This window comes from Drosophila yakuba, chromosome 2R (genome assembly GCF_016746365.2).
Source record: "Drosophila yakuba strain Tai18E2 chromosome 2R, Prin_Dyak_Tai18E2_2.1, whole genome shotgun sequence".
Lineage (NCBI taxonomy): Eukaryota > Metazoa > Arthropoda > Insecta > Diptera > Drosophilidae > Drosophila > Drosophila yakuba.
This window is the reverse complement of record NC_052528.2, coordinates 14,584,088-14,602,677: the sequence shown is the minus strand read 5'-3', so window position 1 is coordinate 14,602,677 and position 18,590 is coordinate 14,584,088. Positions and strand designations below refer to the sequence as shown.

General features: G+C 46.5%; 1 protein-coding gene and 11 non-coding genes across 15 annotated transcripts; all 12 read left to right on the top strand.

Moving 5' to 3' along the window:
• The first annotated feature begins 33 nt into the window (after nucleotides 1-33).
• Nucleotides 34-18,515, top strand: LOC6530631 (helicase domino). Of its 4 annotated transcripts, XM_039373257.2 has the most exons (16): nucleotides 34-210; nucleotides 780-1,407; nucleotides 1,474-1,780; nucleotides 1,994-2,249; nucleotides 2,793-2,897; nucleotides 4,018-4,818; nucleotides 5,028-6,261; nucleotides 6,513-6,699; nucleotides 7,667-7,803; nucleotides 7,867-8,053; nucleotides 8,284-10,377; nucleotides 10,915-11,133; nucleotides 14,170-14,205; nucleotides 14,273-17,341; nucleotides 17,405-17,797; nucleotides 18,161-18,515. In XM_039373257.2, exons 2-16 carry the CDS (start codon nucleotides 791-793, stop codon nucleotides 18,164-18,166), a joined length of 9,648 nt encoding a protein of 3,215 aa, XP_039229191.1. In that variant the 5' UTR covers nucleotides 34-210; nucleotides 780-790; the 3' UTR covers nucleotides 18,167-18,515. The 4 variants fall into 4 exon arrangements, with proteins under 4 accessions (XP_039229191.1, XP_039229190.1, XP_015051886.1 ...); XM_039373256.2 differs by having other exon boundaries at nucleotides 17,405-18,515; XM_015196400.3 differs by lacking the exon at nucleotides 2,793-2,897 and having other exon boundaries at nucleotides 35-210; nucleotides 17,405-18,515.
• Nucleotides 1,819-1,928, top strand: LOC6530646. Its single transcript, XR_005560915.1, has one exon. It is a non-coding gene; the product is annotated as a small nucleolar RNA Me28S-Am2589 (small nucleolar RNA).
• On the top strand, nucleotides 3,342-3,472 carry LOC6530645. The gene has a single exon (XR_005560934.1). It is a non-coding gene; the product is annotated as a small nucleolar RNA psi28S-3316 (small nucleolar RNA).
• LOC6530644 lies at nucleotides 3,485-3,618 on the top strand. Its single transcript, XR_005560931.1, has one exon. It is a non-coding gene; the product is annotated as a small nucleolar RNA psi28S-3316 (small nucleolar RNA).
• LOC6530643 lies at nucleotides 3,656-3,800 on the top strand. The gene has a single exon (XR_005560926.1). It is a non-coding gene; the product is annotated as a small nucleolar RNA psi18S-841/snoR66 (small nucleolar RNA).
• On the top strand, nucleotides 4,852-4,960 carry LOC6530642. Its single transcript, XR_005560914.1, has one exon. It is a non-coding gene; the product is annotated as a small nucleolar RNA Me28S-Am2589 (small nucleolar RNA).
• On the top strand, nucleotides 6,740-6,860 carry LOC6530640. The gene has a single exon (XR_005560933.1). It is a non-coding gene; the product is annotated as a small nucleolar RNA psi28S-3316 (small nucleolar RNA).
• Nucleotides 6,877-7,015, top strand: LOC6530639. The gene has a single exon (XR_005560927.1). It is a non-coding gene; the product is annotated as a small nucleolar RNA psi18S-841/snoR66 (small nucleolar RNA).
• Nucleotides 7,036-7,166, top strand: LOC6530638. The gene has a single exon (XR_005560930.1). It is a non-coding gene; the product is annotated as a small nucleolar RNA psi28S-3316 (small nucleolar RNA).
• On the top strand, nucleotides 7,292-7,422 carry LOC6530637. Its single transcript, XR_005560929.1, has one exon. It is a non-coding gene; the product is annotated as a small nucleolar RNA psi28S-3316 (small nucleolar RNA).
• Nucleotides 7,457-7,594, top strand: LOC6530636. Its single transcript, XR_005560928.1, has one exon. It is a non-coding gene; the product is annotated as a small nucleolar RNA psi18S-841/snoR66 (small nucleolar RNA).
• LOC6530635 lies at nucleotides 8,108-8,216 on the top strand. The gene has a single exon (XR_005560913.1). It is a non-coding gene; the product is annotated as a small nucleolar RNA Me28S-Am2589 (small nucleolar RNA).
• Nucleotides 18,516-18,590: the final 75 nt, after the last annotated feature.

Sequence of the window (18,590 nt, the reverse complement as noted above, 5' to 3'; positions counted from 1 at the left end):
CAATCCAACGGTCGCACTAATTTTGTACTCGAAATTGAACACGAGCAAACGTGCTCGCGGACTGCTTTTAAATTTAATAAATTTAATAAATGTGCAAGATTGCAGACCAACGAGTGCGGCACATTCTCCACGACGCATTGGCATCATTTTCAAGCACGGATGCCCTGCAAAGATGGTGAAATCTTGTGATTAAAATTCTCCCCGTCTGAGGTACGAAAAAGTGAAAAAAAATGTCTGCCGCGCCGAGAATTGACAAAGTGACGCCGCCATGTCGCTGTGTATAGTCATCTCTCTCTGGCAGCCGGGAACTAGCTCGTCCAGTGTATATATGTGTGTAGTGCTTATTACAAGCGTTAAAATCTGGTGAAAATTTAAAAACTATGCAAACATTGGAAAATATTGTGCCTAGATTATCGGTTTTCCACATTTTCCTTGCGGAAGTCGAAATAGCAAGCGTATGTGTGAGGAACGGAAAAACCCAAGACGCAGGGTTGCATTTTTCTTGTTTTCAAGGGATGCATTCTGTGTGATAAGCCTTCTTTTTTTATTTTGTCTGTAAGATGACAGTGGGTTTTTGTCCCGTCATGTTTGATTATGGATATTACGCAGCGATAATATTATAGTTTCGTTTCTGTGGAATTAATGAGTTTTGCGGTTTGACCAGGGCTGCAGCATCGGCACGTGTGCGAGGCGGGCCACGTTTTTTTTCCCGCCATTCGCTGTCATTTCAAAATAATACCGGGAACTCACGCCCCCTTTTTTCTTGTTGTTTCTTGTAGATGTCTCAAACATGAATGAAGGTAATTCAGCAGGAGGGGGGCATGAAGGGCTCAGCCCGGCCCCTCCTGCTGTGCCAGACCGCGTAACTCCACATTCAACGGAAACTTCAGTTGCCCAAGCCAAATCCACTAGCACAACAGTACCAGCAGGAGCAGGATCAGTAGGAGCAGCCTTGCCGGCCACCCGCCATCACCAACATATAGCGACCCAAGTCAAAGGAATCGCCAGCAGCAACAAACAACAGAAGCAACTGGCCAGTGCGCAGCTGCCTGTGCCGCTGTCGCCCTTGCCGCAACAACAACAGCAAACGGCAGAGGCAACGGCAGCAGCAGCAGCACCCGCCCACTCCAACGTATCAACCTCCGTTTCCTCCAGCACAATAGAAGCCTCTGTTTCGCCGCCGCAGGCTAAGCGTCAGCGTGTGGACAACAACGAGGACAGGACGAGCGCCTCTAGCATTGTTGGAACAGCGGAGAGCAGCAACATTGTAAGCTCCCTGCTACCAGCGTCGGTGGCCTCCAGTAGCGAGGTCGGGGGGCTTTCTTCCACGGCCCTGCAGGACTTGAATGCCCTCAAGAAGCGCATACTCCAGCAGAAATTGCAGATCTTGCGTAATCTTAAAGAAAGGTGAGTTATAATGCATACTATTTTGCCAATAAAGCTAAATATCTAATTTTTTAATTTTTTAAAAAGGCATCTTGAAAATGTGTCCGAATACTTTTACCTACAAAACGGCGGCAGTATGATGGACTACACCGCGTGGCGCAAGAAGACACCAACCCCGCAGTTCATCAGCTACAGCAATGCGAATCGTATAGATCAGCTGATACACGAAGATAAGCCGAGCACATCAGCAGCAGCAGCAGCTGCAGCACAGAATCAGAAATTTACCACCCAACAGACCGACTCTGTGGAGCCCTCATTGGTCAGTGGCATCAGTACTGGTGCGACCAAAGCAGCGCCATTGGATGGCAATATCAGCAATAGTACTGTGAAAACGGTAAGAACATTGTTTTGAAAGTAATGCAAAATAACACTACGTTTATGATGTTCACATCATACTGAGTGCCTAAATCGATCTATTTTTGATTGATTCTGGCTTTTATAAGGGATGTTCGCAGCTGCGAGGCATTTGTCTGAAAACACAAATCGATTAATTTCCGGTTAAGGTTCTTTGGTATTGTACTAATTAAAATTTCGATGTATCTTTTAGAATACGCAATCTCAAGTTCCATGCAAGATTGGCAGCATCACAGACTCAAGTCCCGCAACAACAGACATCAGCTTAAGTAGCACTGTTCCCGGATCAGCTACAAGTGGCGCCGCAGCTAGCACATCTGGCGCATCGGTCGAGGCTAGTGGTAATGTCCTGGCAGTGGAAGCGGAAATCAAAATCCCAGCAGTTGGAGCCACACCAGTGGCCATTTCGACAAAGCTACCCGCTGCCGTCGTCCAGCTAACGCAACAAGGTAAACTCATCTTGTTCCCAGTCGACTTCTTCGACCTCTCATTGTTACGAAGACTTTTGTGTTTCTGTTGTGTTCGTTTTAATCAAACAAAATTGTATTTTTTGTTGTTTAAAATTGTTATGTTTGTCCCCCATATTTATGCCAAATTCAAATTGTAAAATCGATGCAAAATCTAGACCACTGCATACCAACTCCTGTAATTCCGAAACTGATACTAAAACAGCGCCAAATGCCACCGCACGTCCTGCACTAAAAACTTATAATGTTATACCAATATTATATTGTGGCCGCCAACTATTGTGCATTACTAATACATAATACAACAAAAGCAAACTAAACTCGCAAAATGCTAAGATTATTTTGTTAGTTTCTTATACACATATACCTACTAAAACACAAGCATAACCAACATAACCATCACGTACTGCTATTTATTATATACAAGTTATTTATTTTTCCGATTTCTGTTCCCACATTAATGCTGCCTACATTCTCCTATAACGCACACACTCAACTCACCATAATTGTATCGTTATAATATAGGTCACATACCCGGTAGACCTTTAGGAGGTCGTCACGGTATGGTCTTCGGTCAAATACCCGCTCCTCCTGCTGCCGTAGGAAATCCTTCTGTACCTTTGGTGCCAGGTGCTTATCGTTCGCAAACAACAAAAAAATATCAAAAATCTTTCACAGCTAAAATTCGTTTTGTTTTCATTTAAATTCTTACTTAAACCAGATTGTGCCTTAACCATTAAAGCATTTTATAATTTCTCAAGCAAAGTAGTGCATTGATTGATGTGCATAAAGATTATATTTTCAATTTGTAAATTGTTTTCTAGAATTGGTGTTTTTGCCCTTAGTTTGGATTGGTAAATCTGCTTATTAATTTCAGTTTGAATTGATAAATAATTGATAAATGTATCGTTTAATTGATTGCGTTGATTTGTAAGCAAGTTAGCAAACTTAAGCATACTTAGTAAACTAGAGATCGCGTCGAACTAATGGACTTAGCACATCGGTTGGGTTCTCTTTTTCATCCCCTCATATTCATCTATTTGAAATATCATTAGCCCTAGACTAGTTTTATGTCGCACCTAAAAGCGTTTTCTCGTCAGCCTGTTAAATGCTCTTGAAAATCGTAGATGTGTGCCAGAGCGAAGCTCAGTTGCAAGTGATTCGGCCCTTCTTTGTGGCAGATATCCATAACGCTGACTACAAGTGATCTCGGCGGACGCACCTAAAAGCGTTTTCTTGCCAGCCCCTTAAGTGCTCTCGAAAATCGTAGATGTGTGCCAGAGCAATCGTCGCAGTTGCAAGTGATCTGAATCCATGACAGAATCTGGTCCATTTTAAACTGGGCTCATTTAAGTATTAATATCTTAAGTTATACATCGGCCGGAACAAGCAAGCGCACTCTGTGTCACATCGATATCCAGCCCCATGTGATGACAATTTGTAAGCTTGCTAGAACAAGGAGGGGGGCTTCGCTTATCCATGTGGCAACTATCTTTAGCCCAGTTGCCGCATTGAATTCGGGCCTCACATTAAGACTAAGTTTGCATGCAGTTCCCGTCCTTTCGTTTAGCAACCAATTCGCAAATGATTCTTATCCTATCTCTTCTATTTCATTCATTCACTATTGCTTTCCTAGTAGCTCTTTTGTACTTGATGCACTTTTCAGCATGCCAAGAGTTGACCTTTGATCGCCGTCCCTTAAGTAAATGATATCTTTTCTAATCTATCACTTTTTGACTTATTTTCCAAGGTGGCACCCCGTTGGTGCCCTGCAATTCGTCCGCCGGGTCCACGGCGCTGCGTCGCCCTCAAAGTCAGAACAATGCCACAAGTGGATCCGCCGTGGCATCTGGAGGTGGAGGAGGCCTCACACCCACACCGCTCTATACGGGCAATGGTCCTGCAGCGCTGGGCGGCAGCGGAGGACTCACGCCTGGCACTCCAACTTCTGGCAGTCTGCTCAGCCCTGCTTTGGGCGGTGGCTCCGGAACGCCCAACAGTGCGGCGCAGGAGTTTTCTTTTAAAGCCAAGCAGGAGGTGTACGTGATGCAGCGTATATCGGAACTACAGAGAGAGGGATTATGGACTGAGCGGCGCCTGCCCAAGCTGCAGGAGCCCAGCCGCCCCAAGGCGCATTGGGACTATCTTCTCGAGGAGATGGTCTGGCTGGCGGCTGATTTTGCACAGGAACGCAAGTGGAAGAAAAACGCGGCTAAGAAGTGTGCCAAGATGGTGCAGAAGTATTTCCAGGATAAGGCCACTGCTGCCCAGAAAGCGGAAAAGGCCCAAGAGCTTCAGCTAAAGCGTGTAGCTTCCTTCATTGCACGCGAGGTAAAGAGCTTTTGGTCGAATGTTGAAAAGCTGGTCGAGTACAAGCACCAAACCAAGATTGAGGAAAAACGCAAGCAAGCTTTAGACCAACATCTCAGCTTTATTGTAGACCAGACAGAGAAGTTCTCGCAGCAATTGGCCGAGGGAATGAACAAGAGTGTGGCGGATACGCCCAGTCTGAATTCTAGCCGCCTAACATCGCCGAAACGGGAGTCCGATGGTGAGTTATGCCCTAACATATTATACCAGTACTGAGCACTTGATGATAAACTACAAACTGAAACGTTGACGTGGTCTATTTTTGAACACGTCGATGTTACCTTGGGATGGTCGCACTTGCGAGGCATTTGCCTGATGCTTATGCGCCCATGTTCAATTTGTACTCCTAGCTTTAAACAATTTCTAATCAAAACATCTTCCACTTTACAGATGAATTCCGGCCGGAGTCTGGTTCCGAAGATGATGAGGAGACTATCGCCAAGGCCGAAGAAGATGCAGCCGATGTAAAAGAGGAGGTAACGGCGCTAGCGAAAGAATCTGAGATGGACTTCGATGACTTTCTTAATGATCTACCACCTGGCTATCTCGAAAATCGTGATAAGCTTATGAAAGAGGAGCAGAGCTCTGCGATAAAGACCGAAACGCCTGATGACAGCGATGATAGCGAGTTCGAGGCGAAGGAAGCCAGCGATGATGACGAAAATACAATCAGCAAACAAGAAGAAGCCGAGCAGGAGATAGACCACAAAAAGGAGATCGACGAACTGGAAGCGGACAATGATCTTTCAGTGGAGCAGTTGTTGGCGAAATACAAGTCGGAAAGAGCCGGTGACCAGCCGCCTAGTCCTAAGCGACGAAAGCTAGCGCCACGTGATCCTGAGCTGGACTCTGATGATGATTCGACTGCTGTTGATTCCACCGACGAAAGCGAAGATGGGGCCACTGAGGATGAAGAAGATGCTTCTACAGTTAAAACCGATACGGATGTGGAGGAGCAAGATGAACCAGAGGACGGTCTTAAGAGTCTTCTGGCGGACGCTGACGCAACAGGTGGAGCTGCTGGCAGCGTAGGCACCGCTGGAGCAAGCGGTAACAAAGATGATATGTTAAACGACGCTGCCGCCTTGGCCGAGAGCCTCCAGCCTAAGGGTAATACCTTGTCCTCAACCAATGTAGTTACACCAGTGCCCTTCCTGCTAAAACACTCCCTGCGTGAGTACCAGCATATCGGGCTCGATTGGCTGGTCACAATGAATGAGCGCAAGCTAAACGGCATTTTGGCCGATGAGATGGGTCTGGGCAAGACCATCCAAACCATTGCGCTATTGGCCCACCTTGCGTGCGCAAAGGGCAACTGGGGACCTCATCTCATTGTGGTGCCTTCGTCTGTGATGCTGAACTGGGAAATGGAGTTTAAGAAGTGGTGTCCCGGCTTCAAAATACTCACCTACTACGGATCGCAGAAGGAGCGCAAGCTAAAACGAGTAGGCTGGACCAAGCCAAATGCGTTCCATGTGTGTATCACGTCATATAAGCTGGTGGTGCAGGATCAACAGAGCTTCCGCCGCAAAAAGTGGAAGTACCTTATCCTGGATGAAGCGCAAAACATAAAAAACTTCAAGTCCCAGCGCTGGCAGCTGCTACTTAACTTTTCCACAGAGAGGTGAGTAACATGGAATTTCGCTTGCATTTGCTAAGCCTGCCATTCAGCACCAAAAATCAGTAATCATGCGACTGCAAAACTAGCATGGCGACTACGCTTGGGTGCTAAAAGTAAATTCGCTATAATGCCGCATACTAAACCAGAGCATGCTAATATAGTCCTAGAATGCTTGTGGCCTTGTTTCGAGACAAATAACAAGGAGGCTATTAATACGAATGAATTTATAATGTACTCTTCTTAACATTCTACAGACGACTGCTACTAACTGGGACCCCACTGCAGAACGATCTGATGGAGCTTTGGTCTCTGATGCACTTTCTTATGCCATATGTGTTCTCATCGCACCGCGAGTTTAAGGAATGGTTCTCGAATCCAATGACTGGCATGATTGAGGGCAACATGGAGTACAACGAGACTTTAATTACGCGTTTGCACAAGGTAAGCATAGCATTAAGATCAATTTTTTTTTTAGACAGTCAGCACCGAAAAGCGTTTTCTTGCCAGCCTGATAAATGCTCATGAAAATCGTAGATGTGTGCCATAGCAATTTTTACAATAGCAAGTGATACAGCTTCGATCCGTTTACATTGTAAACATCCTTTATAAAACGTATTATGCAAATGCACTCTGTGTCACATTGAAACAAACTACATGTGAATACAATTTGTTAGTTTGCTATAATAAAGAGATGCGTCTTATCCATGCAATTAGTGCCGAAAAAGGTTGATTGCAATGAAATCGCATTTTACACTATCGAGAGTCAATTATTTTTATTGCACCTAAAAGCGTTTTCTTGCAAGCTTGTTAAATGCTCTTGAAAATCGTAGATGTGTGCAAAATCAATCATTACAATAGCAAGTGATTTTTGTTCCTCTAACTCAAATCCATTTACATTGTGAACATACTTTTTAAGAATTCTTAGGCAAATGCACTCTGTGTCACAATGAATTTAACTACATGTATTTAATGCCGTATTGGGATGATTACATCGAAATCGCATTTGACACTATTATAAATCAATAATTTTTATTGCACCTAAAAGCGTTTTCTTGCAAGCTTGTTAAATGCTCTTGAAAATCGTAGATGTGTGCAAAATCAAACATTACAATAGCAAGTGATTTTAGTTTCTTTAACTCTAATCCGTTTACATTGTAAACATTCGATATATAATAAAGATGTTCATGTTTCCTACTTTTGCAAATGCACTCTGTGTCACATTAGAACTAGCTTCGTGTGATGACAATTTGTTAGTTTGCCAAATCAACGAGATTCGTCTTATCCATGTGGTCATGTTCTTACCAATTTGCTCACATTGAAAACGACCCTAACATGAGCCTCTAAAAATATCCGCAATTTCAAACTATATGCGCAGTAATTAGAATTTTGCTTTTGTTTCTCCGTACAGGTGATTCGTCCGTTCTTGCTTCGACGCCTCAAGAAGGAGGTGGAAAAACAGATGCCAAAGAAGTACGAGCATGTGATAATGTGTCGCCTGTCAAGTCGCCAACGCTATCTATATGAGGACTTCATGAGCCGCGCCAAGTAAGTTTGCGTTGGATGGCTACTGATGAATGTATTATTAATAAATCTATGTTTTTCCTACAGAACTCGTGAGACCTTGCAAACTGGCAACTTGTTGAGTGTTATTAACGTCTTGATGCAGTTGCGAAAGGTGTGCAATCATCCGAACATGTTTGAAGCGCGTCCTACGATCTCGCCATTTCAAATGGATGGAATTACATTCCACACTCCACGACTCGTCTGCGATATTATGGAATACGATCCGTTTACGGTGAGTTTTATTTCTTCCGTTTTTTTTTTTTCTATTTCTTTGCCTGATCGTTGTTTGAAAATGATGTTAAATTGTCACTGATAGTTGGACTTAATCTATTCTGGAGAGAGTCGTAAACTTTTTTAGGATGTTCGCTTTTGCGAGGCATTTGTCTGATTCGCTCAACCAACAAAACACTTATTAGGTTATAGCCAATTAAAATTTAGACTAATTTATATATATTCTTACAGCAAATAAATCTAGAGACGGTAAACCTCTTGTTGTTGCATTTGGAGCAAACTATGACCGCCTACGTCTCGCACAAGTCCCGCCTGCTCGCCCCGCCTCGCAAGCTTATCGAGGATATCGATACGGCTCCATTACCAGCTCCCCGTTGTCCTAATGGCAAATACCGCTTTCATATCCGAGTACGTAGCGCGGAACTGGCGCAGCGCATCAAATTGAATGCAGTGAGGGTAGGAGCCAGCCCGGCCATGCGGTTGGAGGGCTCAAAGATTGTGCCAATGCGCAATTTGCTACCAAGTGGAAGAGTCCTGAAAAGAGTCAGTGCTTCGATTAATCCTGTGAATATGGCTTTGAAACCAGTGGTGATCAATAGCGTGGTGACAACAACATCATCGACCGCAGCATCTTCTCCTACGGGGGCTCTAAGCGTGCTGAGCAACTCCAAGTTGCTGGGGGCACGTTCACAAATAAATGCGCCAACGCCCGCTAAAGTAGCAAAAACGATGCAAGACGGAAAGCCATTTTTCTACCTCACACCGGCGACGAATTCAGGAGCTGCAGGAGCCCGCCTAACACTGACGAGTAAAACCACAGCGTCGGCGTCCTCGACGGCTTCCAGAACAACAGTTACTGCATCAACTACTTCTGCCCAGCAACTAATAAGGGAACCCATTGTCAAAGATTTGGCCACTCATGTAAAAAGCACAGCACAAAAGCAAAGCATTGCCAATGGAAAGACAGAGCCCGAGGAAGAAACTGAAGCGGAGGATCCCTACAAAGTACAGGAGCTGATTCAAATGCGCAAGGAACAGCGATTGGCAGCGCTAAAACGTATGGCAATGATAAATCGTCGCCGCACGGATGCCACTCCCATATACGGTGAAGATTGTCGCGGAGCTATACAGCGCTGCATGCAGGCGACCCGATCTCTCAAGCGATCAACCTGGCAGACGCGTGGACACGCCAACTGTTGCACTGCCATGTCGCATCGAAATGGTTGGTCCCTTAACCACTTGCTGAAGAGCTTCGAGGAAAGATGTGCTGAACTCAAGCCATTGTTTGCAAACTATGTGATATACGTTCCTTCTGTATGTGCGCCCCGGATCCGTCGTTATGTACAGAATCTCTCATCGACACACTGGCAGTACGAACGTGAGATAGAACACACTGTGGAGCAGGCCTTACGGCCTAAACTGGCGTTGCTGCATCCAATCACTTCGGCAATGACCACTCAGTTCCCAGATCCGCGTCTCATTCAATACGACTGTGGCAAGTTGCAGACCATGGATCGTTTGCTGCGTCAGCTAAAGGTAAACGGGCATCGTGTACTGGTATTCACTCAGATGACAAAGATGTTGGATGTTTTGGAATCTTTCCTCAACTACCATGGTCATATTTATCTACGTTTGGATGGCTCTACGCGAGTGGAACAGCGTCAGATCCTGATGGAGCGGTTTAATGGAGATAAACGAATCTTCTGCTTTATTCTCTCCACGCGGTCTGGTGGAGTGGGCATTAATTTGACGGGTGCCGATACTGTGATCTTTTACGACTCAGACTGGAACCCCACAATGGATGCGCAGGCCCAGGATCGATGCCATCGAATTGGTCAAACGCGAGATGTACACATCTACCGGCTTGTCTCTGAAAGAACCATAGAAGTTAACATACTCAAGAAGGCAAACCAAAAGCGAATGCTTACCGACATGGCCATCGAGGGTGGCAACTTTACAACTACATACTTCAAGAGTTCCACCATCAAGGATCTCTTTACAATGGAGCAGAGCGAGCAGGACGAGTCGAGCCAGGAGAAGTCGGAGGAGAAGGATAAAATTGTCGCTACGACAACGCTTTCGGATACGCCGTCGACGGTGGTGGAGTCGGAGAAACAGTCACTCCGCGCCTTCGAACACGCGTTGGCTGCCGCCGAGGACGAACAGGATGTGCAGGCCACGAAAACGGCTAAAGCTGAGGTGGCTGCTGATCTGGCCGAGTTCGACGAGAACATTCCTATTGCAAATGATGATCCAAATGCGGAAGGCGGCGCTCAAGTGGAACTCAGCAAGGCCGATCTGGAGATGCAGAACTTGGTTAAACAGGTGAGTTAGAGTTCAATAAGGGATTGAGATAACTATGTGATTTAGTCTAAGCAAAGAAAATATATGTTATAAACAATTCAAATGTGAATTCAGAAATAGTTGCTGTCCTTGCATTTTATACTGAAATCTTGCAATTTGAAGCTATTCGGTCAAGCGAGTGCGGCACAGAAAAAATCTTCCTTTGGAAAGTAAACTTTCAGACATAGTCGAGGCGACCTTAATCAACGCCACGATTGTATCACTCAAAGTCTAATATCTAAAAAATCACCATTTATACTATTTTTTTTTGACAACGAAAACTAGTTTTTACTGCGGCAACACTTGCAACATTGAATTCGTAATTGTAATCGAATCCAATGAAGTGAGTGTTGCCAAGAGTAATCCTTTTCGGATAAGACCTTCAGACATAGTTGAGGCGACATACCCACGCCACGATTGTATCACTCAAAGTCTTACAATTTTTAAATTAGTACAATACTTTACAATTTTTTATGAATCGAACATATAAATATTTTTTGCGATCTTTTTTCTTTTCAGCTCTCACCTATAGAGCGCTATGCTATGCGCTTTGTGGAAGAAACTGGAGCGGCATGGACGGCGGAACAATTACGAGCTGCAGAAGCGGAACTGGAGGCCCAGAAACGCGAGTGGGAGGCCAATCGGTTAGCGGCCATGCACAAGGAGGAGGAGCTGTTAAAGCAGGAAACGGAAGCGGATGAGATGCTTACCTACAGTCGCAAGGATTCGAGTAATCAGGTTAATACCAAAAAAGATTCCACTTCCAATAAGCGAACACTGGTGAGGGTAAATCGGAGAAACTCAGCTCAGAAGCTGAGCAGGAGTGTTAGCAGCCATAGCAACGGTAGCAACAAGAACAGTAAATCGGCAACGACTCGAGGAAGTAGCCAGAACAGCCTCAATCAGAGTGTACCAGTGGGGTCAGGAATAAGCACAGGAAGAAGAACGGGGGTGGGGGTCAGTAGCAGTAGCCGAGTCAAAAGTAACAGCACGAAGTCCACAACGATGGGCAAGGGAACAGTCGCCGCTACGCAAGTTCGGCGGCACACCCGTCTCCACTCGCTGGGCGCAGTCAATATGGCTAGTGTCCCAACACCGCCCACTAGAAAGACAACACGCACAGCTTTGGCTGCATCTGCAGCCGCATCTACTTTAGAGGATTCCTCTTTGATCGTCGAGGAGCGTCCCAAAAGACAGTCAGCCAACATTGCTATGAGCAAGATGTTAAAGACGCCCCTCAAACAGAACAACAGTATAAAGACAACGCCTGCTAAACGGGGGCGAAGAGACAGTGTTGCAGTGGCCGCCACACGCAGGAAACTGCTAGAAAGGAGAGCTACAATTGCAGCCCCTTTAAAACATATGGATGATAACAGTGACCAAGATGAAGAGGAGCAGGAAGAGCAGGAGTCGGATGAAGATACGGAGGGCGAGGACGCAAATGCCACAGTAGACGACGACGAGGAGGAGGAGGATGAGGTGGATGCAGCTGACTCGGCACTTGACGAAGAGACCATACAAACTGGATCGCAGACAAATGATGACGAAGACGATGACGACGAAGAAGCCGGCGAAGAGGAGATGGTTGATGTTGATACTGAAGATTCAGAGGCAGATGTCAAGTCCAGCTCAACCTATGGTACAGCGGCAGATGGTACGGCAGAAGGAGAAGCCGAAAGCTTGGATGACTGGGATGCACACGATCAGGTGCAGGACACCACAATGACTAGCTCCACCTATTACAATGTCAGTGAGGAATCAGACACGGATGAGCATCACGATACCAAGGCAGAGGCTAAAGAGCCCCCGCAGAATTCCGATAAGAGTGATGAGAGCGAGGCTGTCGGTCACACGCCACGGACAAGGTCGCGCGGCTCAGTAAAGATCAATCTGTGGACCCTGGACATGAGTCCCGTAGCAAACGCATTGAATAAAAGCAGCGCTAATAGAAGTCTCAAAAAGATACCCAGGACTGAGTCCACGCCAAAGGAATCTCAGAGCGAACCAAGGCGAAAGCTTAACCAGCCAAAGCTGCCGAAAAAAGAAGGAACTAATAGCAAGTCCAATAGCAATATCGGCACCTTACACCGCTGGATATCCAAGTCTCCCAGAGTGATGCTTCGATCCACTCCTGGTACGGCAGCGAGCACTAGCTCATCAGCAGCAGTCAGTGGTGTTTCAGGAGGAAATGTCTCCTCGAGCGGAACATCCAGGTGATGATGCTCACTATCATACCTCAGTCAGTATTATCAGCTGTGTGTGCTGTGTGCGTTTTAGTGGGCGACCAATTATCTGTGGGGAGACGGGTCCTTCTCCGGCTGTTACTGATACCAGGCAACTGCTGCCGACTGATGCAAAACGAGTATTTATAGACTGTAACAAGTTTCCTTCTATTGTATGAGATAAGTTAGTTAGGCGGCGAAACCCACGCAAGAATCTAGGATAACAAATTAAACTTCACGTGGTCAAACATATTGACCTCGAACATCTTGACTAAGTGTGTTATTTGCCATTCGTCCGTGCAACCAATGGCTTCCTTTTGTACCCACTTATATTTTAAAATTGAAGGGATCAGATGTTTAAATTATCCATAGAGTTAAAATAAGCCAGCAAAAAGTGTTAGGAAAGCAATCCATTCCTGCTAAAGTGTAGCTTTAATATCTTAACTTGACACCGAGGCAAGTCGAGTGTGTCCCTAGTCCTACCTCAAAAGTCTCTGATGTTGTTTTTACTACTCTGGGTCATTTTGCTACTATTGTTCGAACTCCGTTTTTTCTGATGTGTCAAGCGGAATTCGAAAAAGAAGAGCAGAATTACGGGGATAACGAACGTAAAGATAGCATCGTCGCTTCGGAAAAGATGAGGATACTTCATTATGGCGTCTTGGCACCATAGTAAACTGGGTCTCATTTACAAATCAAAGTTAAAAAGCGAAACGAAGAGGGAAAGTAAACAGGAAGTCAAATAAAATTGCACGAATATATAACGCGTTTAGCAAATTGTACTCTAAATTACCACATCCTCGATTGTTGTTGTTAAATAATGTTTGTCAAAAAACCAATCGAGAACACAGAACAAACACTTCTCCCAAAAACTGCATTAGATCGTAAAACTAGGTATACTATGATAATTGTTAAACATTTTTGCATTCTATAATTTATTTTGTACTTTAATTTAAACGAATCATTAACAATCTAAAGACTATGAGCATAGATTGACTAACCAATAAGACACAGAACTCATTTCGTATGCTTTAAAAAGTATCAAAATCCATTGATTGTGTAACAAGATAAAACGAAAAGTATAAAAACAGAAACAAAGCTAAAAATTAAACAAAACTCAAAGACGTTGTGGTTTTTATTTACGGACTCATTTCGTGCGTTGCCTCAAAAAAAAAAGAAACAAATCTTCCGTCCTCATAAAACCAAGTTGGAAAAGAATATTTGGAGATCATCCAAAGATTGTTAAATATTATTTTCTGTAAACAATGTAGAATTCTGTTTTGGTGTCGCAATTAGTATCCAATTAATCCTTTCATAACTACAAAATTATATTTTAACCCCCTAAGCGCCGTACGAAAGTTTTAAAATGGTTCGGAATGAAAGCTACAACGCCATCAGTATGATAATATTAAAATCAGTTCATATCCAAAGCTATACGTTGAATCGAAAAAATATTTTCTAAGCCAACACCAAAACAGAGTTGCTATATCATGAAAATAATGTGGAACCGTCTATTCTTTTCTTTAACTTTCTTGGCTACCATCTGGTCCAGGTCTGGATATCGCGCAACACCATGGAGCAGATGCCGGTAAGTTCAAGTGGCAGTGCGTTATAACCTGGTTCATAGTGCTAATTATTTGTGATCCCTTGATTAGATGTGGTGTCCGCCCACTCCGCCGCAAGACAACGATAACGATATCTATATAGACTATTCGTTGTCGTTCATGTATGAGCTGGAACCCATTGCGGAGATGGATCTGCCACCAGTTTACGTACGCAAGGAGCACAAGCGCTCGCGCACGGATGCTGGGTACGATGGTAGCAGGCGGCCCAATAAGATGCGCCGGGAGGATAACTACGTGCCTCCCAGATCGCTTTTCGATCGCCCAACGCCACAGCTGGCGCGTCTACGTCGTGAGCTGAAGAGTCAGCGATTCCGCGGAAGTTTTAAGCCAAATATGCCGATACCAGGCTTGAAACCTCAACTTCCAACTAAACCTCTTACCGAGCCAGAGGCCATGGCTGAGTGGTGCGTTTTCGAGGATATGGCCATACTGCACGTCCTGGTAAATCTGCAAGGATTACCTTGCAGCCTGATGCTGCTCTCACCTGGCCAAACGCCCAACTGGGACCTTGTCTCAGAGATGGTCAACTTCTGCTCGAAGACCTACCGTTCGGCGAGGCAGTGTCGCTGGAGGTACGAGACGCACATTCAGCCGCGTGAGGAAGGCAAGGTGGTGGAGAGTCCCAAGAAGCAGAAGAAGCTTAAGCCCACTCTGCGCACTGAGTACCTGAAGAGTCCGCTTCGATATTTGCGTACAACCCAGCTGTATGTAAGCGATAACAATGCCTCGTTTTACAAGACTATGCGATCCCGCTTCGACAGCATTAAGACTGCTTATCTAAAGAAGGCACCGCCGCCGAAACGCCAGTTCAGTGCTCCCAGCCTAATGAATCCCAAGCATATGGAAGTGCTGCAGGAGTTTGGCATCCAAAATTACGATCAACCGGTGCCGCCGCAAAACATTGCGGCCATGAAAGCAAATAAGATTCGGGAGAAGCAGCGGGGGCAGCAGATGTCCCAGCCTCCGGTTGGAGTAGTTCAGCAAGTGCAGCAGCATTCTCAGCAGCAACAGCCTGCACCACCTCCGCCGCCGCAGCAACAGCAGCCGCAACAAGTGGTCCAGCAGGTCCAACAACAGCAGCAGCAGCAACAACAGGTTGTGCAGCAACAACTTCCCACTGTTTCCACCGTTCAACAGACTCTGCCCGTCCAGCAAACCGTAGAACTCGTGCAGCAGCAGCCCAGTACCACGACAACAGTGGCGGTGCCTGCCGCTGGTGGTCAGTTGCAGCAGCTACAGATCCAGCACTTGACCAGTTCCAATGTCTCGCCTGGTCAACAGACTGCCATTCTGCTCCACCAACCGCAGCAGCAATTGCGTACGCACCCCGGCCAGGGTGGACAATCTAATACTCAACAGTTGGTCAAGACTATTGTTGGTGCCTCCTCCAGTTTGACTGCAGGCCAATTGCAACAATTGGCCCAACAGTCTGCAGCCGCTTCTGGAGGTCAGTCCAGTGTGAGTGTGGTCCTGACCACTCCAGTACAGTCACTTCCGGCAGTGGTGCAACCCCAGATAGGCTCTGGTGCCCAGATCGTGTCCATCTCGTCACAGACGTTGCCCGTTAACAGCTCTCCCCAGTTGGGCAGCATTGTGCAGACCCAATCCCTGCCGCAGGTGGTTTCCGTTAGCACTCTGCCCACCGTGGGCACCGTACTGACCACCACTGCCAATCAGCAACAACAACAGCATCAGACCACGGCTGTAACCACTCTAAACACGGCCATGTTGCGAGGTCAGCGAATTGTGTCGACAGCTGCAGGAAATACCCTTCAACAGCGAACGACAGCCGGTGGTCAGTCTATTGTGTCGATGCCGAACTTGGGACAAGGCGTCAGTCCCGCACAATTCCAGACACAGCTCCGTTTGGCGGCTGTTCCTACATCTCCAGCTACTCAGACCACACAGCTGGTGACCACAAAGGGAATCCCGGTTAGCGCATTACAGCAGGGAGGCAAGACGACGGTGATTCCTGGGACTCAGCAATCTGGGGGAGCACACATACAGCTCTACCGCCAGCGCAGCTTGAAGGTGCTGCAAACAACGACACAAGCGGTGCCCAGCGGATCGGCTGGTGGTACTGGAGCTACTGCTAATCTGGTGCAAGCTGGCGGCACGATAATCCAAGCTAGCAACATGGGCACGCACGTGACAAGCCAAAAAGTAGCCGTTTCGGGAATGCCGGGTACCTCCTCTACTGTGCAGGCGGGCAACGTGGTAAGCAGCGTGCAAATGCACGGACAGGCCAGGACGCAGTTCATCAAGCAGATGGCGGCCGGAAAGCAGCAGCTGCAGCGCCAAGTGGTGTCCGCTGACGGAACTACCACCACTACCGGAGCTGGGGATATGTTACTGGTTAAGCGTCATAATATTCTTGCCGCCCAAAAGGCGCAGCAGGCCTCTGGAGCTCTCTTTACCACCACCACTGGGCAGCAGCAACAACAGCAGCAGCAAGGTCAACTCCCTGTGGCCGGGCAACCGCAGCAGGTAACTCAGCACCAGATTGCGTCACTAGTAAAAGCTTCCACAGCAGCTGCGGCAAGCGGAAGTAGTGTAAGTGCAGGCGGAGTCACCGTATCGGCTACTAATCCTACTGTTCAGGCGGGAAGCGTTAATATGACACTGCCCCAGCTCAAACCTGGCAGCCAGATCAAGGTTACCATGCCCAATCAGATGCGCCATTTGCAAATGCAACAGCAGCTGACGATGCCACGTAAGATCAGCCGGATGACACAGCTGGTCAGCGCCAGTGGCCAGCCCACGGCCACCAATATAGTAACGACCACTGGGCCCCAGCAACAGCAGCAGGGCGTCACAGTGTCTGGCGGCGGTACCTTGCCCACAGTTGCTTCGCAGCAGCAACAGCAGCAGCATCAGCAGAAGGTTGGAGGTGGTAGCAGTGTCCAGGCCCAATTGCTGCACATCCAAAACACAAAAGCACTGCCGAATTCGGTCACCGTGCAGCAGATTCAACAAGTGATGCGTAGTGGCCAGCAGGGTACGTTAGCCACCACCAATCTGGTGTTGGGTAAGACGAGCGTGGGACGGGTGATTCCCGTGTCGGTGGCTTCACAGGCCAACCAGCGTCAAACCATTCAGGTGGGTTATTTGTTATTGTGATCCATAGACTAAATCAAATAATTCGAACTTCTTTGTCTTCAGGTTGTTTCAGCTGCCTCAGCTCAAGCTTTGGCTGCGGGAAATCTGCGCACGCATGTTGCTGGGCCGAGCATTGCCAGTGCTCTAAAGGTGGCCGCCTCTGGGGGTGCAGGAGGCCAGACCACGCAGCAGACGCTGATAGCTGCACTGCAGCATAATCAACGGCAGAACGCCAGTCCTGTTCGGCTGCAGACGACGGCCGGCGGCAATCTTCTTGCCGTTGTGCAGCAGCAACAGCAGCAGCAGCACACAAGTATTGCAGGACCAACTGCTGGACCGGCGGAGGTGATGACCATCACTCAGACGACCACAACGTTGCCCACGGTTGGCAGTTTGCAGCAGCAACAACAGCAGCAGCAACAACAGGGCGGCATATCGCAACCCACAACGCAACAGGTACGCAAGCTGGTGCAGAAAAAGATCCTGATACGCAGCGAGAAAGAATAACGGTCGAGTAAAGCCGCCAGACCACGTCAGCGGCGGAGCATCACGAGCATCACCTCCACCGCCACTGCCACCGCCACTGCCACCGCCACTGCCACCTTTAACACACCAACTCAGATTCAAACCCCACAACCACCTCAAAATCAAACACCTTCAACTCAGTCAAAAGCCAATCAATTTGATCCTTTCGAATATCAAGATCGAACAAATCTCAAAAGCTCATCCCACGCCGATCCTCATGCATTCAATCAGTCAGTCAGTCAATCAGCCAATCATTGCTAAATTGATCTCAATTTCTGTCGATTGGTTTTGCAGCCATGAGCGATCTAACTGCTCTGGAGGATAGTGAGCTCAAGGTGAAACACTGAAGGATACGACGATGATAGCTCATCAATCAATCAATCAGCTCAAGGCGTGGAAAAGCCGTATTACTAATCTTACTGATCTGTAGATGTAACCGCCTAGCTTAAGTGAAAATTCATTGTAATCTATTCATTTTACGATAAAAGTTTTATGGAAGTAAAGAGTGCCTAGTTTGTAGGCTAACTGCTTTAAATTCAACATGTAAATCGTAGTTAACTAAGATATCAGCCCCCTATTCCCGTAGAGCAGTATGTACATTAGTAAATTTAATTTCAAATATATCAAATACTACATAAACATCCCTAAATATGTAGCTATAACTATATGTCCTTCCTAGTTGTATGATCGAAAGCAAATAAAGAAAATAATTGAAAAAAAACGT